Genomic DNA, 17,697 nt, shown 5'->3' with positions numbered 1-17,697 from the left:
CTCAGCTTGAGGATATGTAAACATCATTTACATATTTTGTCAAAGACTAGAATGTGCCTTGTTTAACAGAAAGGTTTCCAAACTAATATTTGAATTAAATATCATTCCATAAGGCTGAATTAAGTTGCAATATCTGCTGCTAGCACAACAGCCAAATGTCTGTCTTCTAACAGGTGCCTTTACAGTTGTGCAGGATGTGATATTTTCCAGTTTTGTTTATCATCTATTTTTTTTATGGAACTATTTACAATTATATGGGATTGTAACAAAAACCTATATTATTTTCCAAACAGATGAAGCACTTTCCACAATTCTACCGTTCAAATTCTACAGTTTGGTGTTTATTTGGTTGGTTTTTTCTCTCTAAATCTTTCCACTAGTTGAATGTGCTCTTACATTTGTAGAATGATATAGTTTATGAGGACATATGCTGATGAACATCATCTGGAACACTTTGTGTAAGTAGATAGAGAATGCATAAGCATTTAAAGATGTGATTTTAAAAATTCTTTTACTAGCATGATGAAATCTGACTTGAGAAATTATTTTCTAGAAAAAACAACCTATGAATTTAGGGGTGATGGGATAAGACCAGGTGTTACATCAGAAGAAAATTATTGATACCAATTGCAGTGAATGAGACCCAGAATGTCAATGTAATTTTTTTTTTGTAAGAGTAGTCCTAATTTTCTGAAGAGTTCTAATAACATATTTCCAAGCTAAATATGTAATACCTAATTAGGTAGATAACTGAATGAAACTGGAAGCTGAAACACTAGTTTTATACTATGATAAATGATCATAGAATAAGGACCAACAAAAATGATTAAAATATTAGTTTCTGAGTTACAGTGTTAATCAATCCAGGTTCTTTAGGTGAAGTATTTTGAGACTCGTAACTATTATTACATGCATACATCATATAATTAACTAGCTAATTAAAACCATTTAATTGTAAGTGTTCATTTTCTTTTCATGTGTACTGAAGATCATAATGGAAATAGATATGTTATTCTAGTGGGAAGGACAACAGAGAGGGTGAAAAAAAAATCTTTAAAATGTTAGTCTTCAGTTTTAGATGAAAGGTCACACAAAGCAAATAGTTATATGGAACAACTCTTTATGTCTAAATTTGACAAGTTTCTCATTTAGCAAATTTCTATTTGAATTTTTTAAATGAGAAATGTGACATTCATCAACAGAAATTATTTGTGGCTATTTAGTAGCCAACTCTTGAGTAAAAACTGTCTATTTCGTGAGGTTAAAAGGAACACAGCATGTCCACCAGACCAGGAGTTATATCTACTCAGCCTCTCTTAATGGAGCACATACTTTTGCTTTTTCCCTGCATATCTATGTATATGATCATTTCCACTGCCCGAGATAGAGCACATAGTGACTTCTAATTGTCAAATGGTTGAGACCGTAAACTTGGAAAACATGGCTGAAATATCTCTTCTTGTGATATTTTGACATTTTTCACGCTTCTGCAAAAAAACAGCATACACCTAAAGGCTTTGTGCATGCAGGTAGACGCTAAAAGAGCCCCTTATCTGAAAACCAAAAAATAGCCTTTAGGTAGAAGCAATAGAGAAAGTTACCGATTATATTGAAGGCAGAGGAATTGCCTCAGGTTGTTGCCTTTCATAAAAGTAAACTAGACCTGGTGATTCAAGCAATTTCTTTTAAAACTCAGGTTCCTATGAAGTGGGATAAAACAATTTAATCAGGTTCTTCTTTCCAACCACAAACTTTTTTGCTGTTTCCTTGTTCAGTCACTTGCTTAGCCTATGTGCTACTATTTGCTTACCTCAAAGAGTGCTGTTCAACATGAACACACACTGAATCGAGGTACAGTGAATAAAGGTAATATTGCTTTGCAGAACAAATGATTGTGCTGGGTTGGAATAACATTAAATTAGGACAATCGATAAAACACGTTTGTCTTATTCATACTGGCAAAAAAAAAAAAAGGAACAGAACTACTTAATCATATTAGGAGAACTACTTAATCCTGCATATTAGGAGATGTTAACAGTATAACATTAGAGCATATGGGTTCCAAACGTAATTGTTTTTACTTGCAGAATCACACCTGAAAATACTTATGCTGACTTTATAGGTACATTTTTCATCTTTTTCTTTCACTGAGAACAAACATGACTGTAACACAGAGGAAAGGGAAAAGCTAAACATACTAGAAGCTATGTTTCTTTGAGATACTGAGTGATTACAGCGTTGATTAGTATCTTTCTCTTTCACCAAGCATAACTCATTTTCTCATTTTCCCATTGACATTTCCAGTGGAGGGTAAAAGGTATGCTGGAGGCTGTTCAAGGCATCAATAAAATCTTTTAATCTTCACATCCTCTTCAGCTCACTGTAGCATTCTAATATGGGTAGAAAGTTTTGTAATATAATATGGTAAATACAGTATCTTGAAATTTATTCCTTCTGAGCAATGAGAGATATGAAGAATTCATAGGGGTCATGAGATTCAATTTCATCTGTTTTGGACTTTTTTTAGTTTCTCCTACACCTGACTCTTACTCAAGTATTGCTGAAGAGTTTAAACACAGCTGTGTTCAAATGCTGTAATTTTTAATAGAAATTCTGAGCAAATTGTGTTTCTTGCAGGTCTTTCATATACAGGGCTGTGACTATAAATGACATCTGGTTGGGCAGGCTTTAAGTGGGATATGAGGGAAGCATTTTCCTGAACCTGTCATGTTCACTGAGTACAGCCTGGGCAGGCCGCTCTGGCAAGCTGTACAAAGGGCATTTGTCACTGCCCTGCAGCTCAGCCTTCTGCTGTATGCTTTGACAACCACTTGGAGTGTGATGGAGAATGTGAAAGGAACACATATTCCAGTGCAGCCAGTGAAGATCTCTTTCAGCCTGAGTTATAACATCATCAGATGTTTTTAGTTCATTGTCTACCCAGCTTTCCTTTGGTCTCTATTCAGAATTTGTGCACCCCATTTCTCATTCTCAGACTGCTTTGATTTATGAGTTTCTGCTTTATTTCAAGCTGCCTTCTAGATTCAGTCTGCAGATTTCTCTCCCATCGGAAACCTAGGCAGTGAAACAACTGAGCAGTCTTCACTAGGCACCAGGAACTGCAAGTGCCGTACCTTCTTTCACCCTTCAGGCATTCAGATAGCAATCAATCAGACCATTAAACTGGAAATCACAACTAAACCACTTTGGGCTTTAAGGTAGCAATGTCATCAGTAATGCATCAGTCCAGGCTTTGCAAAAGCACTATAATATTTAGCTGCTCAGGTAAGGTGTCAGTGTACAGCTATACAACGTGTTTCAGGTGACTGTTGAATTGTACTTCTAGGGCATGCTACAACTTGCAGTCAAGCCTAGAGATCTTCAGAAGGCATTAACTGGCTTCTTTCCAGATCTGCTGCACCAAGGTATTCTTACATGGCACAAGGGTTGTATGTGGTGGAGGAAGCTGGAGACGCTAGACTGAGTTTAAACATTTTGTCCTAAAAATGCATACTGTTACTAAAAGTTACAAATGAGAGAAAGAAGAAAAAAAGAATTAAAATTAAATGTTTGACATATTTTTAGGATTGTGGGTTTTATACCGAAGGAACATTTCTTCTTTCTGTGTCTTTGCTAAGGAGCTCAATGAGCGAATATTTATGATTAGTTTGTTTGAGCCAGAGCATGGCAAATTAATTTTTTTTTCATTTCATTATATTTCCTGAGAGTAAACTCAGGAGTGTTATTTAGGCTTTTCAGGGTAGTTTGTATTTGATCTTTCTCACTGTAGTAGATGCATATAATGAGTACTATTATTACTGAAAAAGCTTTGCTTAAAAAATAAATGTGGATTCCTTTTTGTCTTAGAATTTCTTTGTTCACCTTCAAGAAGATAGGTTCTAAATTTTAACTTGGCTTTGGAAAAGGAAGATCATGTGTAAGCATTGATATATCCCTGTTCCTATTATCAATATCCTTTTACAACTGTTTTTTTTGTCTGATCATATATTTATGTTGGAGACTTAAACCACCTGATTAGCACTGGAATAATCATTCTAACATGTACTGTGTCTTGTTTCAGTTTTCTGGAGAGGAACAAAGCAGTCTTAATGCTATTGCAATAGAAGGAGCATCTGTCAATGCATTCAGGCCTAGATCTCTTCTTATTCACCATGGGGGTTTCCCATCTGAAGAGATTAATTGAAAATTTCCTTTTAAGCTGATCTGCTAACACGTTTTGTAGACTAAATAGGCATAGAATTGCTCAAGCAACATGGGAAAGTATGCACTATTTCTATTACTGACAACATTAGCATACCAGTACTGCAATAGTGGATGAGTTAAAAATACCTGGTAAGACTACCTCTAGTAAAAACCTGTTTTTTATTTCTTTCGAGTGAATGCACTTGAGACTGAAGCTTTTATTCTTTACAATATTGTTTTTAAAGTTCTCTTGCCCTGCCTGTGCTATAGAGGCAATAACCTCTGTATGAAGAGGCACTTAGTGCCCATCTTGCCTTCAGCTCCCCTTATCCTTGAGAATTTCTGTTAACCTTAAATACAGCAAAGCACAATGTTAGGGCACGCTGAATGTGTCACATGTTGGGTACATCTAAAAGTGTATTGAGTGACTGATAAATTATCATACTTTTCTAATGAGAAAAAATGAAGTACCATCAAACAGAACAAAGATGATGCTTCAGTGCTCTGGAATGGATAGAGACAATAATCTTGAACAGTGATAGGCTTCCTTATTGTTTATCTTTTCGATTCTTAATGGTTCTAATGATTAACATTACTGGGTCTGCTTACTGGAGAGGAATTCTCTTGTGTTTGTATGTGGAAATGGACAAGGTAAGAAATAAACTGAGGAGATTTTGGTCTTTGGAAAGCCTTCATCAGCCCGTTGTCATGGGAGAAACTTAAAAGGTTAACAGTTCCTTCTCAGTCCCTTTTGCAAATGAACTCAAGCTGTTGTTTTTTAAACTTTGTGTTGCACAGAATGCAAATCAATATGTCAAGGTACTTGAGAGGTTTGCAAAACAAAAAATACGGATGTTTGCACTCAATTGTAGAAAAAACCAGACTATTTACAAAGAAAAAGCTGATAATGTGTAGTAGTTTTTAGGTCATCTTGTTTTCCAGCACTTCAACTTCTGAATGTTTTTAGAAAGTCTTGTAATATCCGAAGCTTTGCTTTTGAAATGAGATGCATTTTTCACATGCCTGTGCTGACAAGTCATTATTACTATGCATCATCAACCATGATGAACACACTTTACTCTGTGTCCTTGGGTTATACTGGTGAGATATTAGAGGAAAGATGTTCTTCTTAACAATTTGTTGTTTGTTTTTTTTTTTTAAGGACACACACAATTCAGTCATACAGTAATGTCAACTCAGAGCAAGAATGATAATGGAGTAGCTGTTGCAGGGAAAGCCTCAGAGAACTAAATTATCTAGAGGGCCTCTATCCCTGGGATGTCAAACTCTTAGCCTGCTGATTCATTACTCTGGCCTCTATACCAAATTATGGCTCTACAGGAGCTCTAGCTTTGATTTAGGAACAGGTATGCTTCCAGCTATGTGAATGTAAATAAAACCTTTAAAAAATATTTTGAAACAGATCTTTACAAGTCTATTGATGTGTTATTCTGATACTTCTGAGAATTGTAAACTATCTCATTCATTTGATTGGATGTAGATTTGGAAAACATACGCAATGTTTTCCAACATTAAATGCCATTAAATAGAAAAAGTTTAAGAAACACTAGCTTAACATCTTTTGGAATATACTGATCGCCAATCTGTTTCCTGTCATTCTAAAACATGAATTATCTTCCTCACAATGCTGATATAAAATAAGAACTCAAAAAGAAACAAGTTTAAGTTTTTTGAATTGTGCTAAATGCTTATGAATACAGTCATAAGTAGTATAATCCCATATGCAATCATATATTTACAATTTTCTAGAAATTCTGATCTTATTTATCTTTATCATTCTAATTATCATACTTAATTTATTTCCAGTAAGCAAAGATATTTAAAGGGCTGGCTTCAGGAAGGTTGGGATCTGATGGAGAAATTTGAGATTTTCATCACTATTTTGTAGCTACTATAAGCATATATAAACATTTAGTTTATCTGTTATAAATTGTCAGAATTTTATAAGCAAATGAAGGCCAGCAACTGCAGTTTGATTTTTAAACCAAAATGCACTACTTCTAATATGTGATTTAACCTCCTGTATAACACTAACCAGGTTTTCCTCTAGAGTTTTCCTTGATTTATCAAATAATTTTAAGTTAAACTAAAGCATATGTCTTCGGGGAGAAAAAAAAAATTGTTCTATTTAAAGCCCTTAATTGATAGAGAGTTTGTCATTGTCTGTCATCTGTTATTCATTCAGTGGTTAAACACACAATCGTTTTATTTTAATTTGAACTTCACTAACTTCCATTTTCCAGTATATAATGTTGGGGTTTTTTCTACCAGGTGAGAGCTTTCTGTTATCAGTGTTTGTCTTCCTGCAGGTAATTACAGACTATGATCAAGCTAGTTCTTATGCTTATCTCTTATAAATTACATTAATTGGACTCCATTTGGTCACTCAATGTAAGTGTGTAATCTGACAATTCTTTTAGGAATCTTTCCTGGCAAAACTAAGCAAATCTGACACAATTAGTTTTCATTAATATTGAGTGAAAATGAAATTATTGCCTGCTCAGAGATAAGTCCAAACACCTAGTGAGAACTTGTAATGATTTTAATGGTAAAGCAATAAGTGGTATTTTAAATAAATACATAAAAATTAGCTATTGCCTTCATAAAGGGAAGGATAAGGGATTCTCATCCTGAAACGAAAGGCAAACTAGATATTGTGAACTGATAAAGAATTTGGGTGACAAAAAAAAACTTCAAATATAAGGTGTTTCTGAACAGAGATGTAGGAAGATCATGTGAATATCTTAAAAGACCTTTTAAGTTATAGTGGAAGAAATCAAGTCTTTCTCAGATATCTCCATCTGCTAAAGTGGGAGAAAAGAATAAATAAAAGGGTGCTTGTGCATTATCTTATCATACATTAATGGAGTTAATTTATTTGAGAGGATTTAAAATTTTATTTTCATCTATTTTCAGAGAGGAGCTAAGCAAGCAATAGTTATTGCTATGACATAGAGTGATATAAGAGTTAGAAACTTTATAGAAAAGTCCTGTTGTGACACAGGCTATGGTTTCAAAGATTAAAGAATAGATTTTTTCCCCTCTGGAATTACTTCTCTGAGAACACAACTGTTCTTGCCGTTTAGATTTTGAAAGTTTACATGAATAACACACATAAATGTTGTTTCTTAATATGAATGTCTTTTCTGCAATTTATTGCTCTTCTGCCTCAATGCTGCAACCTATATACCATGTTATCTTTATTACTATTCAAAGTTCATTGATCTAGACAATAAACCCTATTTCTACTAAAATTATTTTCTCTTGATATTTGCAGGTACATTTTTTTTCAAAATACATTTAAGAGATACACCTTTATAAAATAAGTGATTAATCCTTGTCATAATTATAAAATTATACATTTTAAAATATAAATGTAAATGTAAAATCTGTTTATTTTGCTCACGGTATGTAGAACAAGGGGGTAATTGAATGGCTCAGCTGTTTTTCTCTGTAGTATAAATCCTCAATTCAGAGATTATTGATCTTGAAAGATTCTAGGAGCTCCTTTGGGTCCACTGCAGCCTAATGGGTTGATGCAGTTACCACGTAGGGCAAAAAGACTACCTGTTAATAATCTTTAAGAAACACTGCTTGGAGAAAGTTACTGAACCTCGCTAAGGAGTTCCTCTCAATTAAATATCCCTATTATACCCACAAGCATCTATACAACAGAGTGTTTGGATTGTTATGATTGAGATAAAGTAGGAAAGAAAGGACGAGAGCTAAAACCTCTCCCTTTTCTTATAGGGTTGAGGGTTTTGTTCGTTTTTGTTTCTTTTTGATTTTGTTTTTACGGTTATAAAGTCTTAGAAATATGTCATTCAAAGAGAAAACATACTATGGAAGTACATCCTGAAACAAGTCACGTCACAGACTCAGTTAGACAGTGTAATATCATTCATTACACATGCTTGAAAAGATTCATTCATGCCAGGATTCAAGATGGATTTTTTTTTCCTCAAAAAACAAAGACTTCCACTTTTCAACTCCACTTTTTTTTCCAAGCTGAAATTGAAAGCAATTATTCTCTTTACAAAGGGATCTCAAAATGCAATAGTTATTGTAATTATTGAACATGACGAATAGTAAGGAAAAGTATTTCCAAGCATAGACTGCAAACATATAGTGATTCAAGGCTTGTTTTTACTTTTACCCAAAGCCTACAGCAAAGGGCTGTGGCAATGTTTTTCACTTAGTTTGGGGCATTTGTAATTCAGCATTTGGCATAACAAAGTCCCTTTTTTTTTTAAGGATACACACAATTCAGTCATACAGTAATGTCAACTCAGAGCAAGAATGATAATGGAGTAACTGTTGCAGGGAAAGCCTCAGAGAACTAAATTTTCTTTTGCTAACATATAGTGATTCAAGGCTTGTTTTTACTTTTACCCAAAGCCTACAGCAAAGGGGTGTGGCAATATTTTTCACTTAGTTTGGGACATTTGTAATTTAGCGTTTGGCATAACAAAGTGCCTAGGGATGGAGGTTGCCAACATACCAATTGAATACCCCATCTCTTATTTTATTTTTGTTAATAAATCAGCTATTCTGACCTGTTAACAAAATCCAGCCTTATGTGAATTTCGTTTAGCTCCATCAGGTCCTTTAAATTAAAGTAGCGATAACAGGAACATGGTTTTAGTAGGATGTGATTTTCAGTATCAATTAGCTCAGATTGTTCCCATACTTACACAACTTTCATGCATCTGCATATTTTAATTTTATGCCAGATGAACTAATATAGTAATACTCCTTTATTTAAATGAAATTATGCTTGTGCATTTATTTCTAGCAGAGCAGAATGGCCAAAAGAAATAAGGAGGGTCCATTTCAGAATTTTGTGTCTCCCTTCCGAATTAGAGACTGTACTGCAGGGGCTGGTTTTTTATCCAGAGCCCTGCAGAAATTGATCTGAAATGAAAACATGAAGCTTGGAAATGGATCCTGTGAAATGAGTCCTACAATTTTTAGGCTGTACAATAGAAGAATTATCCCTCAATAATGCCAGGAATACAGCAAAGAAAGGACAGCATCAACCCACTGAACTCGTCCACAAAGAAAAAAAAAAAAAAAAGAGAGAAATCCATTAAAAGGCAAACCTCTGCAGTGAAAATAGAAAAGCCTTTCCTTCCAAATTGGGGCTGCTAAGCTAAGCTCAACTTTGCAGCTAAAATGAAATAGTTTAATCCTACAACATGAAAGAAGAATGTCAGCAATTAAGTCGGACTAAAAAGCTTTGTTAGTGGAGGAATGCTTGGCTGGAACTTGCCCTCAAAGGCTTTACAAGGGAAGCAGTCATTTATTTAGGCAATCTCTTGACAAAATACAAAAGAAATAAACTGATAATGGATTGGCACTTCAGGGGAACCAACGGCTTTTATTAAAACTGCTCTGGACCACCCTCCTTCTCCTAGATATCAAACTCTCAGAGATGTAACCTTCCAGTAACCTTGCTGGGATGCATGGCAGTGTGATTCACCAGGACACCCCCATTCTTCTTTTTTCAGGCTCCTGCTCACATGGCTATTTGCAATGTCAGAACGGCAAGTGTTACAGACCAGAACAAAGCTGTGATTTTGAAGACAACTGTGGGGATAATACAGACGAGAGTGAATGCGGAACTTCCTGCACCTTTGAGAACGGCAGATGTGGCTGGCAAAATTCCCTGGCAGACAATTTTAACTGGGTACTAGGGGTCAGCTCGTCTCAAAATCTTAGACCTCCCAGGGACCATACGTTTGGAAATATAAGTGGTATGTTGTCAATTCACAAACGAGATGTAGTTGTCGTCTTGGAGCTCCTCATAACTCCCTTCACAGGCAGCAGGGGGATTCTAACATGTCTAATCACAGTCTCATTTTTAATGAATTAGATGTATAACAATATCAAAATATCAATTACTTTTGTAAAATGATTTTAAGTTAGGAAAATCTGATTCTCAGTTGTTCCTCCTTTAAATATTGCTGTGTGAGTCAAGCAACATAATTTGTTACTTGTCAAGGGAGAGGTATTTGGTCTGACTGCAGCTTGCAAGGGTGAGTTAGCTCAGCTATGAGATTCACTGGGTCCTGCTCCTTCAGAGTTTGAACTCATTACCGGGAAGCTTAAAGTGACTATCCTCCACTAACAAAGTCACCCATAGTGACTATTCATAGTCTAATTTTAGGTAATTTTAAGTAAATAAATTTAAATAAATAAACCTCCTTTGCTAGTGGTAGTGCAGCTTCTGCTTTGTTTCGGCTAAGGCACGCAGTTATCTATTCTTGTTCTTTCTACAAGCTTTGTGCCTTCATGTCTTTGAAAGTCCCATAGCTCAGAATTCATCTTCAATTGAAATATTCTACAGCAGAGTTGCACAAAGGTGTGGGATTTCTATTTAGTAGTTTTTGAATGTTTACACAAACTGCTGAAGAACAAAACCAAATAAAAACAAAGTTTACTTGAAGATATGTAGAAACTCAGAGGCTAGTGAAAGCTTGCCAAGGTGGCTGAGGGTGGAACAGGCAAAAATAATCACAAAGATTCGGTGTTCACATATTTTTAAATTTCGAGGCAATCCGGTCTGGTTGCATTTCACTGATCTCAAAGTAAGATGCAGTAGAATAGAACTGCTTTCCAATGTGTCCCTGTCTTTCATTTGGCTTTTAAAATAGCCAGTTCTGTTAGAACACAGATTTATGCATCTTTGTGGTATATATGTTGAATCCCCTCCACATATGAATCAATTTACTGTTGATCTAATTCTCAAGCCTAGAAATCTACCCCATAATCTGAGAGTTAAGTGTTATTGTTGTGGTGAGTAATCACACAGGTAAAATTCTGTGTTTCTTCCTTAAGAGCTTCTTTATAGTCTTGAAATTGTATTCTCAAGTATATTTAGAATTAATTTCACTTTTCACAATTTTCACATGGTCAAATTTTTAACAGTGAAGGTGGTATGTGGCCATATTCTTAGAACTGGTAGCACTTACTACCAGTTCACCAAGAGAGAACCAAAACAAAATTCAGTTTAGCTGTTAAAATTTTGTCATATATGGAAGAGAATACTGCAGTATTCAGTAATCGGTCCTTTTACAAAGACAAATTTCAGCCCTTACTTGTAAAGCCACAGCTTTTGGGCTTAGATGAAACATCACTTAACTCTAACTCCCCTATTAACACCTCTGTTTTCAACATTAAAATGTTGAAAATTTGCTTATGACTAGAACTACATCATTCTGTTTGGAATTAAGCTGTTTGTTCTATTAATCTCCTAGCCAAGATTGACTAGCTGTGATCAGTCAGTCCACTGTCCCACAGTGCTGGTCCCAGCCTTCAGATCGAGGGGCTTTTCAGAGCGTCCCTTCTCTGCCACCTCAATCAGTCAAATTTCTTTTCAAAGACGACTGTGAAAATTTTTTGGGTTGCGTTGCTTTGGTTTGGATTGGCTTGGTTTCCAACAAAAGTCATTTGCCTAATATTAAATAGGTGTTAACAAACATTGACATGCCCAGCACTCAACCCAGATGTAGAAAATAGAAGTTCATTTGCATTTTCTAATTTTTATTTTTTAAAAAATTATTAGCATGGTTAGGTCACTACACTTCTTAAATATATGTCTTGACCTCAGGGAAAAAGCAAATTTCTCATCCCATAATATTATGGCAGGCATCTACAGTTGTAACTTAGCCAGATAAGTGAACTTTTCCTCTAATCAAGTAAATTTCTTTTGTATAATTCTTTAGTAGATGTGCAATTATAATTTAAGTGTGTTATTTATGCTACACTTATGTGAACTACATATTTGGTTTTTATGCGAAGGATAAAATGAGTTTAAAAACTTGCAGAATTTATTATACTTCTGATTAAAAATAAAAAACGAAAATTCAAGGACCATAACACTGCTTGAAAATATTAACTGTAGGCATCTATTTTTTCTGTTTCCTCCAACTACATAATTTAAATGTAAGTTAATATTTATATATTTAAAAGTACAGATAGCCAAAGGCAATGTGAATCATTAGGGATACCTAATGATTTATAAATGCATGAAGGTTTTTTGCCTATGTCACAAGTTTTTGTGTAGTGTGACTTGCTATTTTGAAGGTTATCTTGCAGAAATTTCATCCTGAAATTTACCACAGTGTGGCTATTGTATGAGGTACTGTCAAAGTAGCAACTAATGCTGTTGGGAAAGGAGATGTAATCAAGCTGGGATATATAGAAGTGTTCTCGCCCTTCTAGACAGGCTAGTCCAAATCTTTAGCTGCTCCATTTATGACTCATAAAATAAGTACACAAGGAATGTGATCTGGTCATTTTTACCCTAAATTGAGGTTCACTAGTATAAGACCTGTATGGGAAGTATGCTTCATATGTCTCTGCATTTACTTTGCTGAGTTTTGGACTCTAATTGGAAAGTCTAAAATAATTTTTTAATACATCATTTAATTTCAGGACAGTTCCTGTATCTTGAGGCCACTACAGTAGGCCTAAAAAATGGAAAAGCCCATGTGAAGAGTTCCAGATGGAAAGAATCAAGTGGGACTTGTGTGATGAGCTTCTGGTACTTCAAGTCCCCCAAAGCCATGGGACGTACTCAGGTTCTGATTAAGGTAATAAAAGAAACCCTTTTTCTGTGGAATATCTGATATCTGTAAGGGTGTATGTGCTCCAGCAGAGTGCTTTGGCACTCTGACATTCTTTTGTTTGGCTTTTAGTCTGAAAGAGCTCCTATGCGCCTCCTAATTTTTATTATTCTAGTGTCCTAAAAATGCTTTTACCATTTCTCTTCCAAAAGAAGTTCCTCTGAAAAGCAGCAGAAAATCTTTTGAAAACCTCTTTCCATTTTCCCTCTTCACATACAGTACCTTTCTCTTTGATACTCTCCAAGTAAGAGCTATTTTCATATTTTGCTGCTACCCCTATTGGTAGAAATCAGTAATACAACCCTATTGTTCCGATGGGATGACATCCACCAAAAAAATGAATTACCAACCTGCACGCAGTAAGACTAAAATGCAAAAATATAATTTCATTGAATTATTTACATTTTTACATAGACAGGTGCAGAATATAGAATCAATTTTCTTCAGAAGTGGCATTTTCCTCACTGAATGTGGGATGACAAAAAACATATTTAAAACCCCCTACTACTTAGCTATTTACTTGTATTGAGTTACAAGTAAAACTGATACATTGTTTGAAAATTGGCTGTTCCATTTGTTTGTTAAAATGAAAAAGCATTAAATGATTATAAAAGCAAGTTTTAAATGTTATTATGACTCTAAGTAAAATGTGGAAATTGATGATCAATGTAGGAAAAGCATATATTATTTATACAGCTATTTTTCATCAAAAAGCTCAAATCCATAAAGGAGGCAAGTAGATTAAAAGAAAAAAAAAGTTTAAAAACAACTTTTCTTAGGTAAGCTATGAAAAAAATGAAAATAAAAATAAATCTCATTACTTACAATTAATAAGGTGCAAAATTAAACATTTATTTTGACTCAAACTTCAAATTCTGTTCTCCTTGCCTTACTCAAAGGTGTATCTTGCAGCACTCAAATGTTTTATTTAGGAGCGTTTTAGGATTACTAAATTTTAATTGCAAATGTAATTTTAACTTGCAAACAAATGGTAGGAAATAAATAACAGCTGCATTGGCTATGTGTGAGTAGTTTGCACTTAAATAATCACTGTTGATTGTATACAGTAATTATCACATTAAGTATGTCACAGCATGGACAGTTACATTAAAAACAGAAAAATAATTATCTCTCATTTTATTACAGGCAGTGAAATTAAGAATGTACATTCAAATACTTCTGTTAAACAGAAGGCAAGAAGTGAAATAGAAAATCAAACAAACCACACCACCTAAAATTAGTTTCCAAGAGACATTTATTCCCTGTTGGGATATTGTCTCTGAAAGGTTCAAGTCCAGCAGTTAAAATTCTTAATTATTTTTGCCACCCTTAGGATGGACAAAGAGATTAATTTTTGTTATTATTTTTTACATAATTACCCTGAACAGAGTTTTACTAGGTATTTACCCCCGTTGATAAGAGCCTATAGAGATTCTTTTCTTCTCTACTGTCGTGGCTCTAATATTTGTTTGAAATATAATGTGCAAATATATAACGTTCATGGAATGTTCTGGATCACAATTAGTAACATTTCCTTTCTCTAGGTTTTGGGAATATTCTTTATGTTTTTTTCTTTCTTTCATACTTATTACAGTGAAACCTCGCTATCTTCTTATTTTCACCTAATTTTACCATCCTAATAAACCTTTTAGATGTTCAAGTTATTTTAAATCTTTCTTTCCAGGGATCTTGAGTAACAACTTATTATTATTATACTTCTTTTTTTTTTTTTTTTTTTTTTTTAAATGAAGGCAGGAATTCTACATGGACATAGGAAAAATTATGCTGATCATTGCATCCAGGATTGTTTTGCAGATCAGCCTAGTTTACCTGTTATGTTGCTTATAAGGATTCATAAGTCAATGTTATAATTAGAGTTTCTATTTACAAGGTCTGTATGAATAAAATGTAATTAAAGAACATATAAGCATGGGAAGTCATACTGAAGTTTCTCCTGCTAGTTCAAACTGCAACACCACTGTATTTCCATGCAGTTTGAGAATCTCTTGATTTAAAGATAAATTAATGCCAGTGAAAGGAATTTAGTAGATTGTGAATAGCTGAAAATGCAAGGAAGAGATGACCTGGGAAGGAATTTACCATCTCAAGGAATTTACAGCTTAGCAAGCTGCCTCTGGCTAAAGTTATCACATTCATTAAAGGTTGTACTGAGAGTGAGTACTGTACATACCAATAGCACAGTAATGAACAATATGATGAGGAAATACTGTATAGAGGCAGAATGAGGAAGACATTTCACCTCCTCCTGAATATGACACTAGAAATAAAATGGCAAGAGTAAAAACCCTTTTTTTTTTTTAAATCATAGTTCATGGTATGTATTTTAACATTTGCATTGCTTGTCCATCTGCAGAAAGCTTAAGAATATTATCTACCATACTACTAAAGTAGATGATGATATAACTAATAAAACTGCAGGATCACAAAAGGGATAATATAGCCAAGCATGGACTTTCATGTTAATGTTTGCAGTTAGAGAAAACAAAATAATTTTCTAAAGGAATTTCTCCACAGTTATTGTTGAGTTTTGGTTGTTTTGTTTTGGTTTTTTTTTTTTTGGGGGGGGGTGTGTGTTTGTTTTTTGTTTGGGTTTTTTTGGTGGGATGTCTTTTTTTTTGTTGTTGTTGTTTGCTTGTTTCCTGAAGATGTACTATGTATTTCCTCTTATAAACTTTTCTGTATATAGAATAATAAGTCAATCAAAATGATGGGCCATTGAACTAGTTGCAAAAAATTAGGCATTCTTCAGCCCCCTCTACAAACATTTATCCAAATGAAAGATGTTAACATTACAGCCATTGATAGAGGCTGCAATACCCAAATCACCATCCACCTAAATCGAAACTACGAAGTGTTTAGTAGCAGTGCAAAAGCTCACCAGGTGAACAGAATATTACCAGAAGAGATTTGGGTATAACTAGTTAAAACTTTGCTACTGCAGTGGGATATCAAGATATTTCTAATCTTCTCTGTGGCAGTTTTAAGAGAATACAATCCACTGTAGGAGATATTCTGAAGCTAAAGTGCAGCATAGTAACTATTTCTGTTTCAGTGATGATGGTGAGGTTCCTCATCGGCACTCAATACTGGTTTATTTTATGAGTCAGAAGAAACAGAGTTATTTTTAAACATATTTCTAAAGAGGCAAGCAAGAATTCTCGGGTGAAAGGAATGATACATTTTATTATTTCCTACTGCTGTTTATGTCATAAAAAAGAAGCAACACTTAGGTATCAATGGGAAAGGAAGAACAATCACAGGATAAAAACATTTGTTGAAGATAATTTTTCTGGGATCAGTGTTAATTGCCCTGCACATAGACATTGTCATTAAAAAGATAATTTAGGATTTAATACAGATGGGAGGGGTGGTGTCTCTTTCAAGGTTCTGAAACAAGCCTCTAAAAACAAATATTCAGGTGTATAAGGAAGATGAAATCTGCCATTAGTGACTATTTCTGCTGACTGCGACAAGGCCAATATACACAGGATCTCATTAGGAAGTTCCAGTGGCCCTTACTCAGGCATTTAATTAATTCCATCCAGTTACAAATGAGAAAAGACATAATGATATCCAGGAGGACAAGCCCGGGCCAGCTCATAGTAAGCAAAGCAGGGCCGCGTTGATACTGCTGCAGCAACACACTAATCTGACCAGGGCTACAGGGAGCTGTAGCCAGCAGCCAGTGTCCTGCAGCTGCTCAGGGCTGATGCAACACAGACCCTGCTACTTGGTTGCTGCAGCTTCATAGCAAAAGCTGGAAGCTGTCACAGTTCCCTGATACTGTTATTGTTTTTAGCTGGTCTAAGGTAGAGAGGGCTAGTACTGTAGAAATGTATAGTTTAGCAGGTGCCACAGCTCAGGTATAGATGGCTTATGGTGGTTTTTGTAATTCCCTGGTTATTTTAGAGGGGCAGCCTACTGACCCCAGCAGTTGACAGGAAAACCTGCAGCAGAGATGCTGCAGATACCAGCTGATATCTTCTAGACATTTGTATTTCTAGGGTTGAGTAATTCAAAATGAAATTTTCACAAATCAATATCATTGACCCTACTTCTATGGGAAGTCACTCAAGAATAATGTCTGAGAAAACAGCTTGCTCTTTACTTCACAGCTTAAAATAGACTGTGTATTTCTACATTGATTCTTCTCACTGACTGCATGAAAAACAATCAGCTCCTCACATTAATGCAGAAGTTACAGATTTCATTATGTTCAGGTAGCCCCAAAGCAGATTATCTGACCTCCATGCAGCTAGAGGAAGAAACTAAATTTTCAAAGATTTGCTTGAATATTTTGCTTAAGAGTGTAAAGTACTTAAGCATGCAAAGTATGCTCCAAACAGTGTAGAAAACATGTAGATTTTTCACTTGCCCTCTTGTAACATAATAATTTTTTTAGAGAAATCCTTTAAAACTGATGCAGAAGTGTAAAGTTTTTAGTATTTGTATAGAGGTGAAGTATATATATAAACATATCTAGCTGTATGTTCAGTAGCTTGCAATTTTTTTTAATTTTTTTTTCCCCTTTGTATCCTCGTATTTTGTTTATTTCAGATAGTTTTCCTTTATTAAATCCAGCAAAATACACTTTCAGGAGAATTTGGTTCCACATAGCAGCACAGGGGTAATGGCCTTTATTTAATGGGCATGGATAGCTCTCATAAGGACACAGTTTCAAACTCTTTACCCCCATTGTCGACCTGTAAATTGTTATTAAAAGTTGTATTTGACTCAATGAAATGTCTGATCTGACTAATGATTGAGAGTAAAGGGATTATTACTTTAGACCCAGCAGTTTTAAAGGAAATCAGTGGTGATA

General features: G+C 34.7%; 1 protein-coding gene across 3 annotated transcripts in view; it reads left to right on the top strand.

Moving 5' to 3' along the window:
* The window catches only part of MALRD1 (MAM and LDL receptor class A domain containing 1), a 249,923-nt gene that overhangs the window by 118,415 nt on the left and 113,811 nt on the right, over window positions 1-17,697 (top strand). For all 3 annotated transcript variants that reach the window (XM_030503871.1, XM_030503880.1, XM_030503888.1), the window contains 2 exons: window positions 9,735-9,980; window positions 12,664-12,821. In XM_030503871.1, coding sequence (XP_030359731.1) covers window positions 9,735-9,980; window positions 12,664-12,821 — 404 coding nt within the window. The remainder of the gene's footprint in view (window positions 1-9,734; window positions 9,981-12,663; window positions 12,822-17,697) is intronic.

This window comes from Strigops habroptila, chromosome 1, assembly GCF_004027225.2.
Source record: "Strigops habroptila isolate Jane chromosome 1, bStrHab1.2.pri, whole genome shotgun sequence".
NCBI lineage: Eukaryota > Metazoa > Chordata > Aves > Psittaciformes > Psittacidae > Strigops > Strigops habroptila.
The sequence above is the reverse complement of the archived record's forward strand: the minus strand, read 5'-3'. Positions and strand labels throughout refer to the sequence as shown.